This window comes from Triticum dicoccoides, chromosome 5A, assembly GCF_002162155.2.
Source record: "Triticum dicoccoides isolate Atlit2015 ecotype Zavitan chromosome 5A, WEW_v2.0, whole genome shotgun sequence".
In the NCBI taxonomy this organism is placed as follows: Eukaryota; Viridiplantae; Streptophyta; class Magnoliopsida; order Poales; family Poaceae; genus Triticum; species Triticum dicoccoides.
This window is the reverse complement of record NC_041388.1, coordinates 385,306,971-385,331,074: the sequence shown is the minus strand read 5'-3', so window position 1 is coordinate 385,331,074 and position 24,104 is coordinate 385,306,971. Positions and strand designations below refer to the sequence as shown.

Genomic DNA, 24,104 nt, shown 5'->3' with positions numbered 1-24,104 from the left:
GTCAACTAGAGGCTTACTAGGGACATGGTGTTGTCTATGTATCCACACATGTATCTGAGTTTCCTATCAATACAATTCTAGCATGGATAATAAACGATTATCATGAACGAGGAAATATAATAATAATCAATTTATTATTGCCTCTAGGGCATATTTCCAACAGTCTCCCACTTGCACTAGAGTCAATAATCTAGTTCACATCGATATGTGATTAACACTCAAGGTCACATCCCCATGTGACTAACACCCAAAGAGTTTACTAGAGTCAATAATCTAGTTCACATTTACCATGTGATTAACACTCGATGAGTTCTGGGTTTGATCATGTTATGCTTGTGAGAGAGGTTATAGTCAACGGGTCTGAACCTTTCAGATCCGTGTGTGCTTTACAAATCTCTATGTCATCTCCTAGATGCAGCTACCACGTTCTATTTGGAGCTATTCCAAATAACTGTTCTACTTGGAGCTATTCTAAATTGTTGCTCCATTATACGTATCCGGTATCTCTACTCAGAGCTATCCGGATAGGTGTTAATCTTGCATCGACGTAACCCTTTACGATGAACTCTTTTACCACCTCCATAATTGAGAAAATTCCTTAGTCCACTAGTTACTAAGGATAACTTTGACCGCTGTCCTGTGATCCATTCTTGAATCACTCTTGTACCCCTTGACTGACTCATGGTAAAGCACACTTCAGGTGCGGTACACAGCATAGCATACTGTAGAGCCTATGTCTTAAGCATAGGGGACGACCTTCGTTCCTTTTTCTCTATTCTGCCATGGTCGAGCTTTAAGTCTTAACTTCATACCTTACAACTCAGGCAAGAACTCCTTCTTTGACTGATCCATCTTGAACACCTTCAAGATCACGTCAAGGCATGTGCTCATTTGAAAGTACCATTAAGCGTTTTGATCTATCCTTATAGATCTTGATGCTCAATGCTCAAGCAGCTTAATCCAGGCTTTCCATTGAAAAACACTTTCAAATAACCCTTTATGCTTTCCAGAAATTCTACGTCATTTCTGATCATTAATATGTCAACAACATATACTCATCAGAAATTCTATAGTGCTCCCACTCACTTCTTTGGAAATACAAGTTTCTCATAAACTTTGTATAAACCCAAAATCTTTGATCATCTCATCAAAGCATACATTCCAACTCTGAGATGCTTACTCCAGTTCTCAGAAGGATTGCTGGAGCTTTGCATACTTATTAGCATATTTCAGGATAGACAAAACCTTCCGGTTGTATCACATACAACCTTTCCTCAAGAATCATCGAGGAAACAATGTTTTGACATCCTATCTGCAAGATTTCATAAATAATGCAGTAATTGCTAATATAATTCCAACAGACTCTTAGCATCGCTACGAGTGAGAAAATCTCATCGTAATCAACTCCTTCAACTTGTCGGAAAACATCTTAACGACAAGTCGAGCTTTCTTAATGGTGACATTTACCATCATTGTCCGTCTTCCTTTTGAAATCCATCTGTACTCATTAGCCTTACGACCATCGAGCCGTTCTGCCAAAGTCTACACTTTGTTTTCATACATGGATCCTCTCTCGGATTTTATGGCCTCAAGCCATTTATCGGAATCCGGGCCCACCATCGCTTCTCCATAGCTCGTAGGTTCATTGTTGTCTAGCAACATGACTTCCAAGACAGGATTACGTACCACTCTGAAGTAGTACGCATCCTTGTCATCCCACGAGGTTTGGTAGTGACTCGATCCGAAGTTTCATGATCACTATCATAAGCTTCCACTTCAGTTGGTGTACGTGCCACAGGAACAACTTCCTGTGCCCTGCTACACACTTGTTGAAGTGACGGTTCAATAACCTCATCAAGTCTCCACCATCCTCCCACTCAACTTTTCGAGAGAAACCTTTCCTCGAAAAAGGACCCGATTCAAGAAACAATCCCTATTGCTTTCGGATCTGAATTAGGAGGTATACCCAACTGTTTTGGGTGTCCTATGAAGATGCATTTTATCTGCTTTGGGTTCGAGCTTATCAACCTGAAACCTTTTCACATAAGCGTCGCAGCCCCAAACTTTCAAGAAACGGCAACTTAGGTTTCTCCAAACCATAGTTCATACGGTGTCGTCTCAACGAAATTATGTGGTGCCCTATTTAAAGTGAATGTGGTTGTCTCTAATGCCTAACCCATGAACGATAGTGGTAACTCGACAAGAGACATCATGGTATGCACCATATCCAATAGGGTGCAACTATGACGTTTGGACACATCACACTATGGTGTTCCAGGCTGTATTAGTTGTGAAACAATTTCCACAATGTCTTAATTCTGTGCCAAACTCGTGATTCAGATATTCATCTCTATGATCATATCATAGATCTTTTATCCTCTTGTCACGACGATCTTTCAACTTCACACTGAAATTACTTGAACCTTTCAATAATTCAGACTCGTGATTCATCAAGTAAATATACTCAACATCTACTCGAATCATCTGTGAAGTAAGAACATAACAATATCCACTACATGCCTCAGCACTCATTGGGCTGCACACATCAAAATGTGTTACTTCCAACAAGTTGCTATCTTGTTCCATCTTACTGAAAACGAGGCTTTTCAGTCATCTTGCCCATGTGGTATGATTTGCATGTCCCAAGTGATTCAAAATCAAGTGAGTCAAAACGGTCCATTTGCATGGAGTTTCTTCATGCATATACACCAATAGACATGGTTCGCATGTCTCAAACTTTTCAAAAACGAGTGAGCCCAAAGATCCATCAATATGGAGCTTCTTCATGCGTTTTATACCGATATGACTTACGTGGAAGTGCCACAAGTAGGTGGTACTATCATTACTATCTTTTGGCATGAACATGTGTATCACTACGATCGAGATTTAATAAACCATTCATTTTAGGTGTAATACCATTGAAGGTATTATTCAAATAAACAGAGTAACCATTATTCTCCTTAAATGAATAACCGTATTGCGATAGACGTAATCCAATCATGTCTATGCTCAACGCAAACACCAAATAACAATTATTTTAGGTTTAACACCAATCTCTTTGGTAGAGGGAGCGTGCGATGCTTGATCATATCAAGCTTGGAAAAACTTCCAACACATATCGTCAGCTCACCTTTAGCTAGTCTCCGTTTATTCCGTAGCCTTTTGTTTCAAGTTACTAACACTTAGCAACCGAACCGGTATCTAATACCCTGGTGCTACTAGGAGTACTAGCAAAGTACACATTAACACAATGTATATCCAATATACTTCTATCGACCTTGCCAGCCTTCTTATCTACCAAGTATCTAGGGTAATTCTGCTCTAGTGGTTGTTCCCCTTATTACAGAAGCACTTAGTCTCGGGTTTGGGTTTTACCTTGGGTTTCTTCACTAGAGCAGCAGCTGATTTGCCATTTCATGAAGTATCCCTTCTTGCCCTTGCCCTTCTTGAAACTAGTGGTTTCACCAACCATCAACAATTGATGCTCCTTCTTGATTTCTACTTTCGCGGTGTCAAACATCGCGAGTATCTCAAGGATCATCATATATGTCCCTGATATATTATAGTTCATCGCGAAGCTCTAGCAGCTTGGTGGTAATGACTTCGGAGAACCATCACTGTCTTATCTGGAAGATCAACTCCCACTCGATTCAAATGATTGTTGTACTCAGACAATCTGAGCACAAGCTCAACAATTGAGCTTTTCTCCTTAGTTTGCAGGTTAAGAAAGTCATCGGAGGTCTTATACCTCTTGACATGGGCACGAGCCTGAAATCCCAATTTCAGCCCTCAAAACATCTCATATGTTTCGTGACGTTTCAAAAACGTCTTTGGTGCCTCAACTCTAAACCGTTTAACTTAACTATCACGTAGTTATCAAAACGTGTATGTCAGATGTTCGCAACAACCACAGACAACGTTCGAGGTTTAGCACACTGAGCGGTGCATTAAGGACATAAGCCTTCTATGAAGCAATGAGGACAATCCTCAGTTTACGGACCTAGTCCGCATAATTGCTACTATCAACTTTCAACTAATTTTTCTCTAGGAACATATCTAAACAGTAGAACTATAGCGTGAGCTACGACATAATTTGCAAAAACCTTTTGACTATGTTCAGGATAATTAAGTTCATCTTATGAACTCCCACTCAGATAGACATCCCTCTAGTCATCTAAGTGATTACATGATCCGAGTCAAACTAGGCCGTGTCCGATCATCACGTGAGACGGACTAGTCATCATCGGTGAACATCTTCATGTTGATCGTATCTTCTATACGACTCATGTTCGACCTTTCGGTCTCCGTGTTCCGAGGCCATGTCTGTACATGCTAGGCTCGTCAAGTTAACCCTAAGTGTTTCGCGTGTGTAAATCTGTCTTACACCTGTTGTATGTGAACGTTAGAATCTAACACCCGATCATCACGTGGTGCTTCGAAACACGAACTGTCGCAACGGTGCACAGTTAGGGGAGAACACTTCTTGAAATTGTTGTAAGGGATCATCTTATTTACTACCGTCCTTCTAAGCAAATAAGATGTATAAACATGATAAACATCACATGCAATCAAATAGTGACATGATATGGCCATCATCACTTTGCTCCTTTTGATCTCCATCTTCGGGGCTCCATGATCATCATCGTCACCGGCATGACACCATGATCTCCATCATCATGATCTCCATCATCGTGTCTTCATGAAGTTGCCTCGCCAACTATTACTTCTACTACTATGGCTAACGGTTAGCAATAAAGTAAAGTAATTACATGACGTTTAAGTTGACACACAGGTCACAAATAAATTAAGACAACTCCTATGGCTCCTGCCGGTTGTCATACTCATTGACATGCAAGTCGTGATTCCTATTACAAGAACATGATCAATCTCATACATCACATATATCATTCATCACATCCTTTGTCCATATCACATCACATAGCATACCCTGCAAAAACAAGTTAGACGTCCTCTAATTGTTGTTTGCATGTTTTACGTGGCTGCTATGGGTTTCTAGCAAGAACGTTTCTTACCTACGCATGAACCACAACGTGATATGCCAATTGCTATTTACCCTTCATAAGGACCCTTTTCATCGAATCCGATCCGACTAAAGTGGGAGAGACAGACACCCGCCAGCCACCTTATGCAACTAGTGCATGTTTGTCGGTGGAACCGGTCTCACGTAAGCGTACGTGTAAGGTTGGTCCGGGCCGCTTCATCCCACGATGCCGCCAAATCAAGATAAGACTAGTAACGGCAAGCATATTGAACAATATCGACGCCCACAACTACTTTGTGTTCTACTCGTGCAAAGAATCTACGCAATAGACCTAGCTCATGATGCCACTGTTGGGGAACGTAGCAGAAATTCAAAATTTTCCTACGCGTCTCCAAGATCTATCTATGGAGAAACCAGCAACGAGTAGAAAGGAGAGTGCATCTACATACCCTTGTAGATCGCTAAGCGGAAGCGTTCAAGTGAACGGGGTTGATGGAGTCGTACTCGTCGTGATTCAGATCACCGATGATCCTAGTGCCGAACGGACGGCACCTCCGCGTTCAACACACGTACAGCTCGACGATGTCTCCCACGCCTTGATCCAGCAAGGAGAGAGGGAGAGGTTGAGGAAGACTCCATCCAGCAGCAGCACAACGGCGTGGTGGTGAGGGAGGAGCGTGGCAATCCTACAGGGCTTCGCCAAGCACCTACGGGAGAGGAGGAGGTGTCACGGGAGGGAGGGAGGTGCCAAGGGCTCAGGTATCGATGCCCTCCCTCCCCTCGACTATATATAGGGGCAGGGGAGAGGGGGGAGGCGCAGCCTTGCCCCTTCCTCCAAGGAAGGGGTGCGGCTAAGAAGGGGGGAGGAGTCCATCCTCCCCAAGGCACCTCGGAGGTGCCTTCCCCTTTTAGGACTCTCCCCTTTTTCCTATATCTTGGCGCATGGGCCTCTAGGGGCTGGTGCCCTTGGCCCATGTAGGCCAAGGCGCACCCCCTACAGCCCATGTGGCCCCCCGGGGCAGGTGGCCCCACCCGATGGGCCCCCGGGACCCTTCCGGTGGTCCCGGTACAATACCGATGACCCCGAAACTTGTCCCGATGGCCGAAACAGGACTTCCTATATATAAATCTTTACCTCCGGACCATTCCGGAACTCCTCATGACGTCCGGGATCTCATCCGGGACTCCTAACAAAATTCGGTAACCACATACAAACTTCCTTTATAACCCTAGCGTCATCGAACCTTAAGTGTGTAGACCCTACGGGTTCGGGAGACATGTAGTCATGACCGAGATGTTCTTCGGTCAATAACCAACAGCGGGATCTGGATACCCATGTTGGCTCCCACATGTTCCACGATAATCTCATCGGATGAACCACGATGTCAAGGACTCAATCAATCCCGTATACAATTCCCTTTGTCTAGCGGTATGGTACTTGCCCGAGATTCGATCGTCGGTATACCGATACCTTGTTCAATCTCGTTACCGGCAAGTCTCTTTACTCGTTCCGTAACACATCATCCCGTGATCAACCCCTTGGTCACATTGTGCACATTATGATGATGTCCTACCGAGTGGGCCCAGAGATACCTCTCCGTTTACACGGAGTGACAAAATCCCAATCTCGATTCGTGCCAACCCAACAGACACTTTCAGAGATACCCGTAGTGTACCGTTATAGCCACCCAGTTACGTTGTGACGGTTGGCACACCCAAAGCACTCCTACGGTATCCGGGAGTTGCACAATCTCATGGTCTAAGGAAATGATACTTGACATTAGAAAAGCTTTAGCATACGAACTACATGATCTTGTGCTAGGCTTAGGATTGGGTCTTGTCCATCACATCATTCTCCTAATGATGTGATCCCGTTATCAACGACATCCAATGTCCATGGTCAGGAAACCGTAACCATCTATTGATTAACGAGCTAGTCAACTAGAGGCTTACTAGGGACATGGTGTTGTCTATGTATCCACACATGTATCTGAGTTTCCTATCAATACAATTCTAGCATGGATAATAAACGATTATCATGAACAAGGAAATATAATAATAATCAATTTATTATTGCCTCTAGGGCATATTTCCAACACCTCCTCCTCGGCCCCTCCTCGCCTGGTCAAGCCGAAGAGGGAGCCAGGGCTGGCGACGATGAAGCCGGAGCCGGGGCTCGCCGAGGAGGCCGACGAAGAAGAGGCCGCCTTAAAGTGGGCGCACGAGGACTACGCGCGCATGGAGCTAGACCGCCAGCGCCGCGTCCTGGAGGAGATCGCCGAACGCCGCCGGCGTGAATCAGCGCGTCGGGACGAGGGGTCGAGCAGCGGCGCCGGCCGTGTCAAGGAGGAGAAGCAGGAGGACGACGCCGGCGACGGCTACGCCCTGCTCAGCGCCTACTTCGGCCCGTAGTTTAGGGTTTTTTTCGTCCATTTTATTCGTGTAAAAAACGCCTAAATTTCGCCAAAATAAGTCGTGTTTGTTGAAATTTGGCCGTGTTTGCTGAAATTTGGCCGAATTATGGAGACGTCTACGGCCCGACCTGGGGGCGACGGCTGGGGACGTGCTCGCCCCCACGCCAAAAAAAATGTCGGCTCGCCTCCAAGCGGCGATTTTCGGCGCATCTTGGGGGCGCAACGGCTGGAGATGCTCTTAGAGCAATCTGAAAGTAGTTCATTTGCAGCCTTACGACTGCTCGCTTTCACGGTCTTGCCTTTTCTCAATACCTCCTCTATCTTCTGTTGGTGCCTGCTGCTTCTGCAATGATCCTCAAATTGAGATTTAGAATTACATTCGGCCTCGCACATTGTGCAATGCCATTCCGAGGGTGGTTCCTGGCTCATGGCCACCCGTGGTGCATTGTTTTTCTCTTGCCTGCAAGATGGTGAATTCCGAGGGTGAATGTTTAGTTGGTGTCTCTTGCCTGCAAGATGGTTCTCCAAGCCAGCAGCACAACATTACAAACTCGGGAGCTGAGCGGACGACCAAGCACGCCGCAGCCGCCAACCGGTTCAGGCATCCGACGTCAGCTTCCGCGGTAGCAACTCCAACCTTTCGTCAGAAGGCAGCCGCAAACGAACAGGAGAGGATCAGATGGTCAGCGGTCTCCATCTCGTTTGCGCAGACGGGGCAACCAGCCCCATTCGCCTCCACAATGTGTTTCTTGAGCAGGACATCCCTCGTGTGGATGCGCCGCTGTGTCAGCAGCCAGCAGAAGAACTTGACCCTCGATGGCGCGTGGGCATTCCAAACGAACCCAGCATACGTGGCGACAGCACCACCGAACCGCATCAGGCTATACAGGGAGGCCGCAGACAGGCCTCCTCTCGGAGCGACAATGTGAAGGAGGGTCTGATCGTCCCCGACCACCCGCCGAGGCGTGGAAGCAATCATCGCTGATACACAGGCCAGATCGCGCGCCCCAGCACTTCTGAGGCGCGGGGCAAGGTGGCGACGCAGCCCGTCGCTCCTCACTTGCCAGACTGTGACCTCGACGTCAGTTGCGTGCGAGAAGAGGACGGGAAAGGCTGTAGACAGAGCCCCACATGGCAACCAACTATCAAACCAAAAGGAGACCGTGCATCCATCCCCCACATCAACCGTTGAGAGAGCACGGTATAAAGGGAGCATTTTCGCCAGGACCTTATCTTGCTCACCCAGGACGCGGCCACCATGCGCCAGTAGCGATTTTCCGTCCGCATTTCCCCAGACCCACTCGGCCCATCTCGATCGGGGGGTGGTGTGCAGACGGTGGATCATCTTCATCAGCAGACATTCATTTTGCGTAGCCAGGTTTCGCACCCCCAGCCCGCCCTCAGATTTGGCGCGGCAGACATGCTCCCGGGCAACCAAGCACTGCGCGCCCGACGCGCGTTCAGCCACATTCCACAAGAAGGCCCGCCGCAAGGCGTCGAGCTCGCGAATTAGAGCAAGGGGAAGGATCAAAGCAGCCATGGCATAAGTTGGCAGGGCATCCAGAACCGCGTTGATCAGGACGAGACGCGCCGCGGGTGACAAGAGCCGAGCCGCCCAGCCGGCCAGATATTTATCAACCTTTGCAAGCATTGGCGGGAAGCCTGAAAACTTCAACTTCTCCCAGGACAGAGGGAGCCCCAGGTAGATTTGGGGGAAAGAGCCCACTGCGCAGCCCAGCGCCCGCACAACCAGCTCCTGAGTCGCCTGCTCGACATGAACCGGCACCAGCATACTCTTGGAGAAATTAATCCGTAGTCCAGTAGCTTCCGCGAACATATCCAAGATCTGGCGAAGACGAGCTGCCCCGGCTTCACAGGCACGCATGACGATCAGCGTATCGTCTGCATACTGGAGCACCACAGCAGGGGCATGTGGCACCAGCGGGTGCCGCATCACGCCGTCTTGGCGAATCAGCCGCTGCAGCACATCGGCCACGATCAAGAAGAGGTACGGCGAGATCGGATCACCCTGGCGAAGCCCACACTTCAGCTTAAGCCACTTCCCTGGCACCCTGTTGAGCAGCACCGCAGAATGAGAAGAGCGCAGGATGGCGTCGATCCAATCACACCACACCACCGGAAATCCTCGAACTTCCATGACGGCTCTGAGACTCTCCCAGTTGATTGAATCGAATGCCTTGGAGAAATCAAGCTTCAGAACAACCGTGGGGGCAGCTCTTTTGTGGCAGCATTGTACGAACTCGGTTGCATATACGAAATTTTCAGAGATACTTCTGCCTCTCATAAAACCAGACTGGTCTTCATCGATCAGCACTGTTATCTGCTTCTGCAACCTCGTGGTCAGCCCTCTGCATATGATCTTGACGTCGCCGTTCTGCAGCGAAACAGGCCGGAAGTCCGCGGGGGTACGCGCAAGTGATCATTGTCTGTACATGATGGATTGATTGACGGTGGATGACAATAGAGATTTCCTGAAAACCTGTATCATAAGTTTTTTAATGGACAAAAGATTTAACTTTTAGCAATTGAGGGGAGTTAGATTTTGGTTCAAATTATAGATTAGTGGCGGTCTCAATTGTAACTTGTGAAACACCAAGATTTAATGGACAATAATCATCTTGGTTTTGGTTCACATTTTTCAAAGTAAAAAGGGCAGCCCCAGTGCATGTAGCTCCCGCTTGCGCAGGGTCTGGGGAAGGGTCCGACCACTTTGGGTCTATTGTACGCAGCCTTTCCCTACATTTCTGCAAGAGGCTGTTTCCAGGACTTGAACCCGTGGCCTCATGGTCACAAGGCAGCAGCTTTACCACTGCGCCAAGGCTCCCCTTCACATTTTTCAAAGTAATTCATCATAATATATTCTATCGACGCAAAAAAAAATTATGATTATTTACACTATCTTTTGAGGCTTGTATCAGGGTGTCATTTTTTCAAAGAAAATTTGTAAGGGAAGCCCCTAGAGTATAAGTAGGAACTCAAATCCATGAGGACTTAACCCAGATGGTGGGATTGTATGGCAACTCCCCTCAACCAAATGCATTGGGATCACTTCCTCACGGTGTCATACTGTCATCTATAGGCTGGTATCACTATTATGTTGTCCGGGCTTTGCAACCTCTCGTCCTCTACAACTGCCATAGATGCCCAGATCGACATTTTTTTTTCTTTTCGTCGAGCTTTTCCCGGTGCTTCTTCCCAGCATGATGATGTGCCAGCATTTTACCACTATTACACTGCAAATTGCACTGCTCACAGAAATATACTATCTGCCGTTTCTCCAACTTTTCTGAGTTCGCATTCTTCCTGTTAGAGCAATCTGAAAGTAGTTCATTTGCAGCCTTACGACTGCTCGCTTTCACGGTCTTGCCTTTTCCGAGTACCTCCTCTATATTCTGTTGGTGCCTGCTGCTTCTGCAATGATCCTCAAATTGAGATTTAGAGTTACATTCGGCCTCGCACATTGTGCAATGCCATTCCGAGGGTGGTTCTTGGCTCATGGCCACTCGTGGTGCATTGTTTTTCTCTTGCTTGGTTTTCGCGCTTAAAACCTGAATGTTTAGTTGGTGTCTCTTGCCTGCAAGATGGTTTTCCAAGTCTGATTCACAAGTACAGTGAGCTTGGCAAATTCTGCAGGCCCATCTTGAATCTGGATTCAGTTTTTCTTTCCTTGCCATGTTCTTGCCTTCAAGCAAGGACTGAACCTTTGCGTGGTGTCTTATGCCCCTCAGGTGGCTGTTCAAGTCCGATTCGCTGGTACATATAGCTTGGCAAATGCTACAACTCCAGGGTGATGGTGGCTTCTCTGAACGCTTTGGCACATTGATGGCATGCGATTTTGCTTCCCCCGCCGCGACGTTCTTCGGCGTGGATGTGGCTGAGATGTTCTGCTGGTGTCTTTTGCCTTTGAGGTGCGCTTCCAACCCCGATTGGCCCGAGCCAGTTGCCTGGCAGGTATTGCAACTCCATTTTATTGAGGAGGTTTTCTTGTGCTCTGTACCAAGGGAAGGTTCTGCTGCCGTTGTCGCCTTCTGACCACTTGCCGTAGCTCTTTGGTCCAGTGTTGCTACATTTAACAAGTGCTTCTGCCCAGCATAATGCTGCTGCAAGTTCTGCTCACTGGTTGCTTGCACCTCACAGACGGTGCAATTCCATCTCATGGGTGTTTTGGGCTTCTTAACTGGTATGGTTATTCCTGTTAGTTCCCACTTCTCCGCGACCGACGTCTTAGTCTCTGGAACAGCCTGTTTGATATTTTGACTAGACCATCAGTAAGTGAACTGAACCTATGAAAACAAGGAGAACAGACTTGCTACTGAGCTACATGCAGTTCTAATAGGCCATTGGCAAGTTGACTTGTAAGAGCAGTTTTTTTGAGAATCAACTTGCAAGAGCAGTTAAGCTATTATACCAAGTTACATGAAGTTTGGTCAGGCCAGTAGTAAGTGATCTTGAAAACTTTTTTTTTCTTTAAAAAACGTGCACCAGCCTTACAGCAACAACCAGAAAAACCAAAGAGAAAACTAAGCAAAACAGAAAGAACAGCATAAACTAAAATCAAGTACTTGGGCAGTAAACTTGCCATGTTCCATATTTAAATACTACCAAATCTTAGGTATGCACAGTTAAAGAAATTCTCAGGTATTGTGAATTATGATCACAAGATAACCAGTTGGAGTTTGAGGGGATTCATGACTGTAAACAGCACCCTATAATATATCGAGACAAAACAGAGGACATATGTAAAGAGTACAAAATGGACAATGCCCTCACCCCACTGGAGTCCGGCAGCCTCTGCTCATCGGACGCTGCATTTTGTCGAGCCGCCTTACCCTCACATGTCGTCAAGCATTCGCCGGCTGGTGTCGGCGTGGCCTGCTGGCCGCCAGTGGCGGCGCGCAGGGCCATGGCACGCTCTATCTTGGCCAGCTCGGCCACGATGATCTCCTGGCGAAGGCGGTCCTTCTGGAGCTGCGACAGCAGCGCGTCCCTCATCACCAGCATCGGGTCTCCTGCATCAACAGCATTGTGTCAGCGTGACAAGAATTCTACACCAGCGCGTCCCTTAGAACAAGAGTTCTACCACATCTGATCTGCTGATTGAAGAGGAACAGTTTTGCAAGTGTGTTTTTTCTTCTTTTGGCGGTATGATTGAAAAAATTTATGGCTGATTCTTCTATCTTGTGCCTCACAAACAGATCCGAAGAAGAAGGGAAGAACAAATCCGAATCACACCTGATCTACTTTTCTACGCCTGATGCTACAACAGTTCTAGAAGGTGGAGATTATGACGCAGGCTGGAACCTGCTTCCTTGCTGAAAATTGAGGTTTGAGTTTCCCCTTATTTATTTCTCATTCCCCCTTGTAAAGACCCCACGTAAATATAGTTCTCTAGTATAAATTGTAAGGTATCCCAGCGGTGTAGGTTGCTGAGTTCTTGGCACGGAATCGAAACAGTCGCCTGCATCTGAACCCAGGAAAACTGAAACAAACAAAAGAGCGGCCAGCGATCGGGAGGCAGCGAGGAGAAGGTAAGAGTGACAGTGACTCGACGGTTACCGTGCGGCGGAGGGCGTTGGCCGTCGTCGGTGGCTCGGCCGCGGCGGGAGAACTCCATCGGTCTGGTCCCAGTGGCAGCAGAGCAGCGACGGCGAGAAGAACCTGAGGCCGGGCCGCCGGAGTTGGTGGCTCTGCTCGGGGGACGAGAAGAGCAGGGGGCGGGCGTTCCAGGAAAAGGAGCGTGAAAAAGCAAATTGGTCCCGATCACAACGAATGGTTGATCGATCGCGGCGGCTTAAAGATGTTTTGCTTAGTCGCAAAGGAAACCGGAGACGAAATGCCGAAGCGAGTTTGAACGGTGTGGATGCATGCGTCGGAAACAAACATGGAATAAATGAGATCTTGTTTACACGGCATCATCCTATTTCCTGCAGGTTTCTACCATCTCCTCCAGTCAAAGATATCTCCTGCAGGCTGCAGTACTAATAAATAAGCATCCCTCTCCTACTCGTCTTTATCAAGCAACAATGGCTCTTTTCCGACCAAGGAGTACTGCCTGTTCACTATACACATGTATCTGTACAGACCAAATTGTCGAATAAAATCACGGGCACTTTGATTGCTGCCGACATTTCAAACGAAATCGAAATCAAATTCTCAAAGCAAACCTGCCACAGATGTGATCTGATAATCAACCAAAAGTTGGCGATTCTTCTGAAAAAGAAGCAAATGGTGTGGCGATTGTTCAAAGGGCTGGGGCTCACTCAAATCACAGAGCAGGTGAGATTGTAATAGAATTCATCTTCAGAGCCTGGTACTTAGCAAAGCTCTTCTTCAATTACAATGACTATCGTAGAACCCTCAGTCGATCAGCACTGGAAATCGGAGAAATCCGCTCTCTTTCGAAAAGGAGGAAAAGGGAACCACTCCTTTCTAGTTTAACTAAAAAGAATCTAGAAAAACTAATATGCACACCTGGATGGAACATGTTGACACCTAGGGACATAAACACTTAGATTCTTCACAAAATGAACTCCAGTGCAGCCACCGACATGAGAAGTTGCAGCTGCACCGTGCTAATGACATTTGCAGATTGACATGTTAATCAGACACTAACCCGTAGTACAAGAAACACGCAACTTCGCAACGAACCGCTGCTGCTCTGCAACTGCTGCCTCTCAATGGCGTGCCTGAAGGTTCTCCCTGTGTTTCTTCCCGGCGAGATGCGACTCCTTCACCTTCTCGCTGGAGTACTGCACTTTGCAGAGCTTGCAGAAGGGAAATTTGCTTACAAACTCCTTCCTCGGACCTTCAGTAGCCCTGCGGTCAGCGAAACGCTTGCCCTCCTCGTTGCCTCCTCCTGCCTGCCGGGTCTGTGCGCTCTCCTGATGACTCCTCCCTTTGGGATGGTGGCTCCCGGCTTCCGTGTGCAGGGCCTGCGTGCTCTCCTGCTGGCTGCTGCCCTTCAGATGGTTGCGCAAGTCAAATCCAAAGGCTTTCTGCCTGGACCGCAACGCCGCAAGGTTCAACCGGTGTAGATCGCCTGCTTTGTGTTGCATCAAGTCTTCTTCACAGGTCAGATTCACTTGACAGAGGGTGCAATTCCATTCTTCAAGTGGCTTCTGCCTCTTTGGTGATGGAGTTGTCACAACCGGTCCAGATACCGGTCTCCTTTTCACCCCACTAGGCGTGGTTTGGGTATTAGGCTGAAAGTTTGTTTAGATTACAGAGCATTAGTATAGTAAAAGACTAGTGAACAAGGAAGGTAAACTCTGGTAACTCTGGTACATATACTACCACTACTACAATCAAGTTCTACAATTAATTTTGACGATAAGATGTAAAAATATATATTAAGTTGCATATTTGAAGAACTTGCCTAGCTAAAGTAGTTGCATATCTGAAGAACTTGCCTAACTAAAAGTTTGCATATCCGAAGAACTTGCCTAACTAAAGTAAGTTGCATATCCAAAGAATTTGCCTAACTAAAGTAGTAACTCAACACTTCTATGAAACGGGATCAGTAAGCTATTTGGTATCCTTTCTGTTTCACATTTTCTATATAGCACATACATGATGATTAACACGTTACATCCGAAGTGGCTACCAGGATTGTGTGTCAGTTTCATTAAGACCAAGAGAAAAGTATTTGCCATGTTGGTCACTGAAGATATTACTGAAGGGAGCAATTGCCATCAGGCACAACTTAAATATTGGCAACACCACAATAGCAAATGGAAGCAGAAACAAACAAGAACAAATTGAAAGATCAAGCCACTCACCTCGTTGAACGCTGGTCTCTTCTGCTCATTAAATGGGGACTTCTTGCCAGCCAGCGCATGTTGGTGAGGCGATTGCCTCCGCTCATCGATGCAATCTTTCATGGTAGGCTTAGCAGGCTTTGGCTGTTCACTTCCCTGGATTCCACTCTCCTCCATCAACTTTACAGCATGTCTATCCTTTTCTTCTGCTTCGTGCTGCTGACCAGAGACATCACGCTTTGGCTGTTCACTTCTCTGGATTCTATTCACCGTCAGCTTCACGGCATTGCCATCCTTCACTACTGCTTCACGTTCCTGACCAAAATTTTCACGCTTCGGCTTTTCACTTCTCTGTATTTTATTCTCCATCAGCTGCGCGACATGGCTGTCCTTCGCTTCTGCTTTGCGTTCCTGGCCGACGGCTGCACGTTTTAGCTCTTCGTTTATCTGAATTCCACTAGCCAGCAGCTGGACGGCATGGCCATCCTTCAATCCTGCTTCCTGTTCCTTGCCAACAGCTGCAAGATTTGGCTGTTCAGTTCTCTGAAGTTCACTCTCCATCAGCTGCAAGGCATGGTTGTCCTTCACTTCTGCTTTGATTTCTCGGCCAACGGCTGCACGCTTTAGCTGTTTGCTTCTCTCAGTTCCACTCTCCATCAGCTGCATTGCATGGTTGTCCTTCGCTTCTGCTTTGCTTCCTTGACCAATGGATGCACGCTTCAGCTGTTCAGTTATCCGAATTCCGCTCTCCATCAGCTGCACAGGATGGCTGTCCTTCGCTTCTGCTTTGCTTCCTTGACCAACGGCTACATGATTTAGCTGTTGACTTATCTGAATTCCACTCTCCATCAGCTGCACGGCATGGCTGTCCTTCGATCCTGCTTTGCTTTCCTGACCAATGGCTGCACGCTTTAACTGTTCACTTATCTGAATTCCATTCTCCATCAGCTGCACGGCATGTCTGTGCTTCAATCCTGCTTCGTGTTCATGATCAACAGCGGCACGGCTCTCTATTGCCACCTCCTTGCGCAGCAATGCTGGCTCTGCTGGTTTGGCAACGACATTGGTCACAGCAGGTACCAAAGCTTCCACTGCAGGGTCCTTGCTCAGTGACCGGAATAGTTCCACTTCAGGAAACGCTGAAGGAGTTGCTACAGCTGGCCTAGATGAGCTGCCGCGTTCTTGCTGCTCAGCATCATCGACTGGCCTTCGCTGCGGCACTGGTGACGGCGACCGTTCAACGTGTGGGTAAACAGGAGGTATCACTTGCCCCGAGGGACTCCTGTACCACCAAGAAGCTTCCTCACTGGACCGCGGCGTGCGGTACATCACCTCTTCCCGTGGAGTCATCAACGACAACCCACGTAAAGCGCCAAGCCCTGCTAAGCACGCGGTCATGGCGCGCTCTGTTTGGGCAAGCTCGCACAAGATCATATCGTGGCGGATGCGCTCCTTGTGGAGCTCGTGCAGCAGCTGCTCCCTCCTCAACACCAGCGCCACCATGTCTGCCTGTGGTGAGTCAGCATCATTGCCTTCTCGTTGCCAATGGACAGAACGATCAGTACTATAATAGGCCAAAGTATTGTACTAACCGTGCATCATATGATATTCTTTTTCATGGCATCACATGTTGTAACATCAAAATAATCAGAAAGTATTTATGATCATCACATCATAATATAATCATTATAAAATAGGGAAGTTTCGGATTTCTGGAGATATCTTTTGAAGGATCTGCCACTCTTAAATATGGTATGCGGTGATTTGCTACTTTTAATCCCAAAAATGAACACGACCCAGGCGCAGGCAGGATTGCGAGGCAGAGCATTGTGGATGACAGGGCTTAAGGTATCACTACCGACAGAGCATAGTATTTAGGCACATGGCGTGCACCGTTGCAGTGGTAAATAATAGCCTATTCATAGACTTGTGAATAATGTCTTCAAAGATTTATATGTTTAGACACAAACTTTTAGCGGTTTCTCTACCAAAAAAGTACAGTTTCGCTAATTCTCATTCGTCGGAGAATTTCTTAGTTCACAGTCGACCCCGAAAACCGCCGATCCGGCATTGCGCTATGTGCAAGATTTCATAATTTTCTGTAACTCTGAGAACAAACACTACATTCCTCTTTTGCCCAGGATGAACCAATTAGTACATCACAGTGAATATTTTTACAACTGTATGAAACTTTTTATGAAATCAACTGAGAATTAGGGTGAACAAAAACTGAATCGGAGAATGATCATCTGTCTCTCTTAGATTTGTACACTCTGCCGAAACAATCTCACGCTAATCCCCGAACCTCTCTCGCGATTCGCCAAAGAAAAAAAGAACTAGCAATGTGCAGTCAGGGACGAATTTCAACACAAGAAAAATTCACTTTCTTCCCACAAACCGCAAAGCATAGACATTGGAGCAACCGCACGAAAAGAGAGGAGATTTGGCAGTCCCGGGCGAGAGAGGGCCCGGCGGAGCCTCATTACCGTGCGGCGGCGGAGGATCGGGGAGGCGGCGGCCATCGCCGACGCCAACGCCGTCGGCCGCGGCGGTTTCTCGGCCTCGCGCGGCGAACTCCATTGCAATGCCAGAACCGGGGCGGAGGTTTGGTTAGGGTTTGGTTTGAAGTGGAGGGAAGTTTTGGTTTTGGGACGGAGGCGCCGCGAGGGGAAGGCGGAGTCGCCCCTCCGATAGCGCGTTGGTTCGCGAGATTGGTTGCGAACTCGCAGCGCAACTGCCCCTCCGTTGATTGGGCCCGCCCAGCGCGCTGCGTCTGTGGGGCCCAGCCCCCGGGCCGTTGCTTACTCAAATTCGGATCACGTTTTCTCTAAAAAAAAAAAGGATCACATGGTGTGGCAGTTCTTTTGCATGTCATTTTGATCCTTTTTCGCATGAAATTCTGATTATACACGAGTAGTGAGTATTTGTGTATGAAGTTCGCCTAAGAAAGACATAATTTTGCTTCAATTCAAGGGTACAAGCACAATTCTGCCAGTTATTACTACATACTCTCACCTGCACAATACACATTACACGTTCACGTGGACGTAGCACGATCATCGCTACGGCGAGTCTCACTCCATGGCGGCCATCTCCTCGAAGAAGAGCTCCCTGAACCTCGCCAAGGGATCCGGCTCCAGCGAAACGGCCACCGCCACGTCGCCGCCCTTGCCCGGGCAGCTCATCAGGTACACGAACCCCGGGTAGAACATGAGGGCCGGCGCCAGGAGCGCCGGCTCGCCCCACCCGAAGTCGGCGTCGTGCGACGGCATCCCCATCCAGCTGATCACCCGCAGGTCCGTCCCCGGCAACCCGCTACTCGGCAGCGCCCCCATGTCCGCCGTCTCGAGGTAGTCCACCACCGACCGCGCGTACTCGTCGCCCTGCCCCGTCGCCGCGCGGAGCCGCCGCGCCGCGAACCCGAGCGGGCCGGACAGCAGGTCGCCCACCCTGGCGGACACCGACGTGCGCACCACCGCGTTGCCGAAGTAGGCGTCCGGGAGCGGCGGGGACAGGCGGGCGCGCATGTCGATGATGGTGTAGAGGCGGGACTCGGCGTCGGGGGCGAGGGACCGCGCCGCGCACGCGCAGCGCCAGACGTGGGCCACCAGCGCGCGGAACGTGGACACGCGGGGCGCGCCCGCGCGCGCACGGAGCGCCGCGGCCTGTGCGCCGGTCACGCGGAGGATGGCGCTGGCGTACTCCGACGACGGCTTGACGCCGCCAGCGGCAGGAGGATCGGTTGATGCGGGGGCGGTGAGGCGGTACTCGCGGCTGTGGTCGAAGTGGACGGCCGGCGGGGAGCGCGCGCACAGTGGGGTGCGGTCGAGGGACGGGGCCACGGTGGCGCTGGCGTCCCCGCGGGCGATGCTGGCCCACGTCTGGATGAAGTGGAAGGCGCTGCGGCCGTCGATGACGAAGTGGTGCATGGCCGTGCCGAGCGCCACGCCGCCGCAGCGGAAGAAGGTGACCTGCATGCCGGTTGCCGACACGTCGTCTGTTAATCAGTCTATGTGCACTTGACCTTGACCATCTTTCTCATCTCAAAGAATCTAGTCAGTCTTCTAATCTTCATCTTTCTCGTTTCATTCCTCACAAATCGGAAAGATAAAAGTCTTCCTTTCATTTTTTTTAGTTTAGCCATGTTGCATATATAGGATTAGTTGGACTAACACAATATGCCATGCACGTAAGCAAAATGATCCATTAATTAGAAGATGATCCATGCAGCAAACCTGAAGCATGAGCAAGGGAGCGCCCGCGCCGGCGTTGTCATACGGCGGCACGAACATGTCGCGCATCGCCTTGGACGGCGCGAAGCCCTGGAAGTCGTCGAGCGCGGCCTCGGACCGCGCGACGACGAAGAGCGCGCCCTCGTCGTTGCAGTCGATCTCCGCCCGGCCGCCGCGGCCCGCGCGCCGGCGAAGGGGTGGAACGGGACCAGCGCCCTGGCCAGCGCCGCCCTGAGGACGCCGGCCGAGAAGAAGGACCCGGCCTTGCCGTCGCCGCGATCGGGCGCTCGGAAGAAGTAGACGGTCGGGGAGTAGCCGTTCCTGGCGCCGAGGTCGAGGTTGGACAGCCAGAGCGCGCGCCGCGGGGTGGCCTCGCTCGGCGCGACCAGCTCGGACGTCACGACTTGGACGGCCATCGATCTCTGTGGTTAGTGCAGTGCGCGGCCGGTGCAAGTGCAGCGACTCCATGGAGGGGGCCTGGGTTTTATAGGCGTCTCGAGGTGAGTTTGGTGAGGGGGTTTCCAACTTTCCATGATTAAACTCTTGCGGAAAAGGAGCTTCTCATCATCCATTGTTGGATCACGGTGTGGACGGAAGTAAAATCGTGGCGCATGCAGAGAAGGTGATTTTACCAATGGGTCGTCCCTGCGTGACGTGATCTGACGTCTGGGAAAACACGTCATTATATATTGCAATTGCACTAGCCATTCGCGTGTTGGGTTCGCTTTGTGTCTACGAGAGCTGCGAGTGACAATAGCTCACACAATTTAGGGACAGTTCTATCTCGGTCTATCTATCCGTTATACTATAGTGCTAAAAATACTACTCCCTCCGTTCTAAAATAGATGACCCAAATTTATACTAACTTTATACTAAAGTTAGTACAAAGTTGAGTCATTTATTTTAGAACAGAGGGAGTACTTTGCTCACTAGTGTAGACATTTTGGCACTTTTCTACATTAGTGAATAGAGGGTGTATATGATATAAAAATTAAAGAGGTGTGCTACAAATCCCGGCAAGAAACAAAACATTCTAGTAGGCCTCTTTTGAAGTAGATCACAACCGTTAGAGCATCTCCAGCCGCGCCCCCAACCAGCTCTCTTTGGGGATCGTAACAGAAATTTAAAATTTTCTACGCATCACCAAGATCAATCTATGGAGTCATGTAGCAACGAGGGGAGAGGAGTGCATCTACATACCCTTGTAGATCGCGAGCAGAAGCGTTCAAGAGAACAGGGTCGATGGAGTCGTACTCGTCGTGATCCAAATCACCGAAGATCCTAGCGCCGAACGGACGGCACCTCCGCGTTCAACACACGTACGGAGCGAGGACGTCTCCCGCGCCTTGATCCAGCAAGGAGGAGGGAGAGGTTGAGGAAGAGGGCTCCAACAGCAGCACGACGGCGTGGTGGTGGTGGAGCTGCAGTACTCCGGCAGGGCTTCGCCAAGCTCTTGCGGAGGAGGAGAGATGTTGGGGAGGGGAGGGGCTGCGCCTTGGATGGTGTGTGCAGCCCTCCCCTTGCCCCTCTATATATAGGGGAAGGAGGAAGGGGGCCGGCTCCCTCTAGATGAGATCTAGAGGGGGGCGGCGGCCAAGGGGAGGGGGCTTGCCCCCCAAGCAAGGGGGGCGCCCCCCTTAGGGCCCCCCCCCCCAACCCTAGGCGCATGGGCCCAAGGGGGGGTTGTGCCCAACCCATGTAGGGCTGGTTCCCTTTCCTCTACAGCCCATTAGGCCCTTCGAGAGAGGTGGCCCCTCTCGGTGGACCCCCGAAACCCCTCCGGTGGCCCCGGTACAATACCGATATGCCCCCGAACCTTTTCGGTGATCGTATGACAACTTCCTACATATAAATCTTCACCTCCGGACCATTTCGGAACTCCTCGTGACGTCCGGGATCTCATCCGGGACTCCGAACAACATTCGGTAATCACATACAAGTCTTCCTAATAACCCTAGCGTCATCGAACCTTAAGTGTGTAGACCCTACGGGTTCGGGAACCATGCAGACATGACCGAGACAACTCTCCGGCCAATAACCAACAGCGGGATCTGGATACCCATGTTGACTCCCACATGTTACACGATGATCTCATCGGATGAACCACGATGTCGAGGATTCAAGCAATCCCGTATATAATTCCCTTTGTCAATCGGTACGTTACTTGCCCGAGATTCGATCGTCGATATCCCAATACCTCGTTCAATCTCGTTACCGGCAAGTCACTTTACTCGTGCCGTAATGCATGATCCCGTGACCAACTACTTAGTCACACTGAGCTCATTATGATGATGCATTACCGAGTGGGCCCAGAGATACCTCTCCGTCATATGGAGTGACAAATCTCAGTCTCGATTCATGCCAACCCAACAGACACTTTTGGAAATACTTGTAGTGCACCTTTATAATCACCCAGTTGCGTTGTGACGTTTGGTACACCCAAAGCACTCCTACGGTATCCCGGATTTGCACAATCTCATGGTCTAAGGAAATGATACTTGACATTCGGAAAAGCTCTAGCAGACGAACTACACGATCTTGTGCTATGCTTAGGATTGGGTCATGTCCATCACATCATTCTCCTGGTGATGTGATCCCGTTATCAATGACATCCAATGTCCATGGTTAGGAACCCGTAATCATCTATTGATCAACGAGCTAGTCAACTAGAGGCTCACTAGGGACATGTTGTGGTCTATGTATTCACACATGTATTACAATTTCTGGATAACACAATTATAGCATGACCAATAGACAATTATCATGAACAAGGAAATATAATAATAACCATTTTATTATTGCCTCTAGGGCATATTTCCAACAGTCTCCCACTTGCACTAGAGTCAGTAATCTAGTTACATTGTGATGAATCGAACACCCATAGAGTTCTGGTGTTGATCATGTTTTGCTCGAGGAAGAGGTTTAGTCAACGGATCTGCGACATTCAGGTCCATATGCACTTTACAAATATCTATGTCTCCATTTTGAACATTTTCACGAATGGAGTTGAAGCGGCTTGATATGCCTGGTCTTCCTGTGAAACCTCTTCATTTGCTCGAGGAAGAGGCTTGATATGCCTGGCCTTCCTGTGAAACCTGAGCTCCTTGGCAAGGGCAATAGCTCCAATGTTGTCACAGAAGAGAGTCATCGGGCCCGACGCATTGGGAATAACTCCTAGGTCGGTAATAAACTCCTTCACCCAGATTGCTTCTTGTGCTGCCTCCGAGGCTGCCATGTACTCTGCTTCACATGTAGATCCCGTCATGACGCTTTACTTGCAACTGCACCAGCTGACTGCCCCACCATTCAAAATATACACGTATCCGGTTTGTGACTTGGAGTCATCCAGATCTGTGTCGAAGCTAGCATCGACGTAACCCTTTACGACGAGCTCTTCGTCACCTCCATAAACGAGAAACATATCCTTAGTCCTTTTCAGGTACTTCGGGATATTCTTGACTGCTGTCCAGTGTTCCATGCCGGGATTACATTGGTACCTTCCTACCAAACTTACGGCAAGGTTTACATCAGGTCTGGTACACAGCATGGCATATATAATAGACCCTATGGCCGAGGCATAGGGGACGACATTCATCTTTTCTCTATCTTCTGTCGGGCATTGAGCCGTGCTCAATCTCATACCTTGCAACACAGGCAAGAACCCCTTCTTTGACTGATCCATATTGAACTTCTTCAATATCTTGTCAAGGTACGTACTCTGTGAAAGACCAATGAGGCGTCTCGATCTATCTCTATAGATCTTGATGCCTAATATATAAGCAGCTTCTCCAAGATACTTCATTGAAAAACACTTGTTCAAGTAGGCCTTTATGCTTTCCAAGAATTCTATATCATTTCCCATCAATAGTATGTCATCCACATATAATATGAGAAATGCTACAGAGCTCCCACTCACTTTCTTGTAAACACAGACTTGTCCATAAGTCTGCGTAAACCCAAACGCTTTGATCATCTCATCAAATCGAATGTTCCAACTCCGAGATGCTTGCACCAACCCATAGATTGAGCGTTGGAGCTTGCACACCTTGTCAGCATTCTTAGGATCGACAAAACCTTCCGGATGCATCATATACAATTCTTCCTTAAGGAAACCATTAAGGAATGCCGTTTTGACGTCCATTTGCCATATCTCATAATCATAGAATGCGGCAATTGCTAACATGATTCGGACGGACTTCAGCTTCGCTACGGTGAGAAAGTCTCATCGCAGTCAACCCCTTGAACTTGTGGCAAAGGAATCCAGATTTCACAAGAGAACCAAGCACATCAAGAGACGCTTCAATTCCATTCGGGATTTAGTCCAAGTGGGAGACATAGAAATTTGCAAGATACATACGGATCTGAATGTTGCAGACCCGCTGACTAAGCCTCTTCCACGAGCAAAACATGATCAGCACCAAGGCTCCATGGGTGTTAGAATCATTACTGTGTAATCTAGATTATTGACTCTAGTGCAAGTGAGAGACTGAAGGAAATATGCCCTAGAGGCAATAATAAAAGCTATTATTTATTTCCTTATATCATGATAAATGTTTATTATTCATGCTAGAATTGTATTAACTGGAAACATAATACATGTGTGAATACGTAGACAAACAGAGTGTCACTAGTATGCCTCTACTTGACTAGCTCGTTGATCAAAGATGGTTATGTTTCC

General features: G+C 48.6%; 2 protein-coding genes and 1 pseudogene across 2 annotated transcripts; all 3 read right to left on the bottom strand.

Annotated features, from left to right (window-relative positions):
* Window positions 1-10,282: 10,282 nt before the first annotated feature.
* On the bottom strand, window positions 10,283-13,426 carry LOC119301689 (UBP1-associated proteins 1C-like). The gene is made up of 3 exons (XM_037578679.1): window positions 12,994-13,426; window positions 12,208-12,446; window positions 10,283-11,678 (listed from the first exon to the last, which is right to left on the bottom strand). Exons 1-3 carry the CDS (start codon window positions 13,049-13,051, stop codon window positions 10,563-10,565), a joined length of 1,413 nt encoding a protein of 470 aa, XP_037434576.1. The 5' UTR covers window positions 13,052-13,426; the 3' UTR covers window positions 10,283-10,562.
* Window positions 13,427-13,915: 489 nt separating this feature from the next.
* Window positions 13,916-17,774, bottom strand: LOC119301688. Its single transcript, XM_037578678.1, has 3 exons — window positions 17,681-17,774; window positions 15,216-16,726; window positions 13,916-14,639 (listed from the first exon to the last, which is right to left on the bottom strand). Exons 1-3 carry the CDS (start codon window positions 17,772-17,774, stop codon window positions 14,112-14,114), a joined length of 2,133 nt encoding a protein of 710 aa, XP_037434575.1. The 3' UTR covers window positions 13,916-14,111.
* Window positions 17,775-18,118: 344 nt separating this feature from the next.
* Window positions 18,119-19,848, bottom strand: LOC119297390 (annotated as a pseudogene).
* Window positions 19,849-24,104: the final 4,256 nt, after the last annotated feature.

What these genes read in the sequence shown, in the direction of transcription:
- LOC119301688 (XM_037578678.1), bottom strand. Translation starts at nt 17,774, where the DNA reads ATGGAGTTCGCCGCGCGAGGCCGAGAAACCGCCGCGGCCGACGGCGTT. An exon ending in CGATCCTCCGCCGCCGCACG is followed by an intron (nt 16,727 to 17,680) that starts GTAATGAGGCTC and finishes GGCAACGAGAAG; the next exon opens with GCAATGATGCTGACTCACCA. An exon ending in AGAGACCAGCGTTCAACGAG is followed by an intron (nt 14,640 to 15,215) that starts GTGAGTGGCTTG and finishes ACAAACTTTCAG; the next exon opens with CCTAATACCCAAACCACGCC.
- LOC119301689 (XM_037578679.1), bottom strand. Translation starts at nt 13,051, where the DNA reads ATGGAGTTCTCCCGCCGCGGCCGAGCCACCGACGACGGCCAACGCCCT. An exon ending in CCAACGCCCTCCGCCGCACG is followed by an intron (nt 12,447 to 12,993) that starts GTAACCGTCGAG and finishes CTGTTGATGCAG; the next exon opens with GAGACCCGATGCTGGTGATG. An exon ending in GGCTGCCGGACTCCAGTGGG is followed by an intron (nt 11,679 to 12,207) that starts GTGAGGGCATTG and finishes AATATCAAACAG; the next exon opens with GCTGTTCCAGAGACTAAGAC.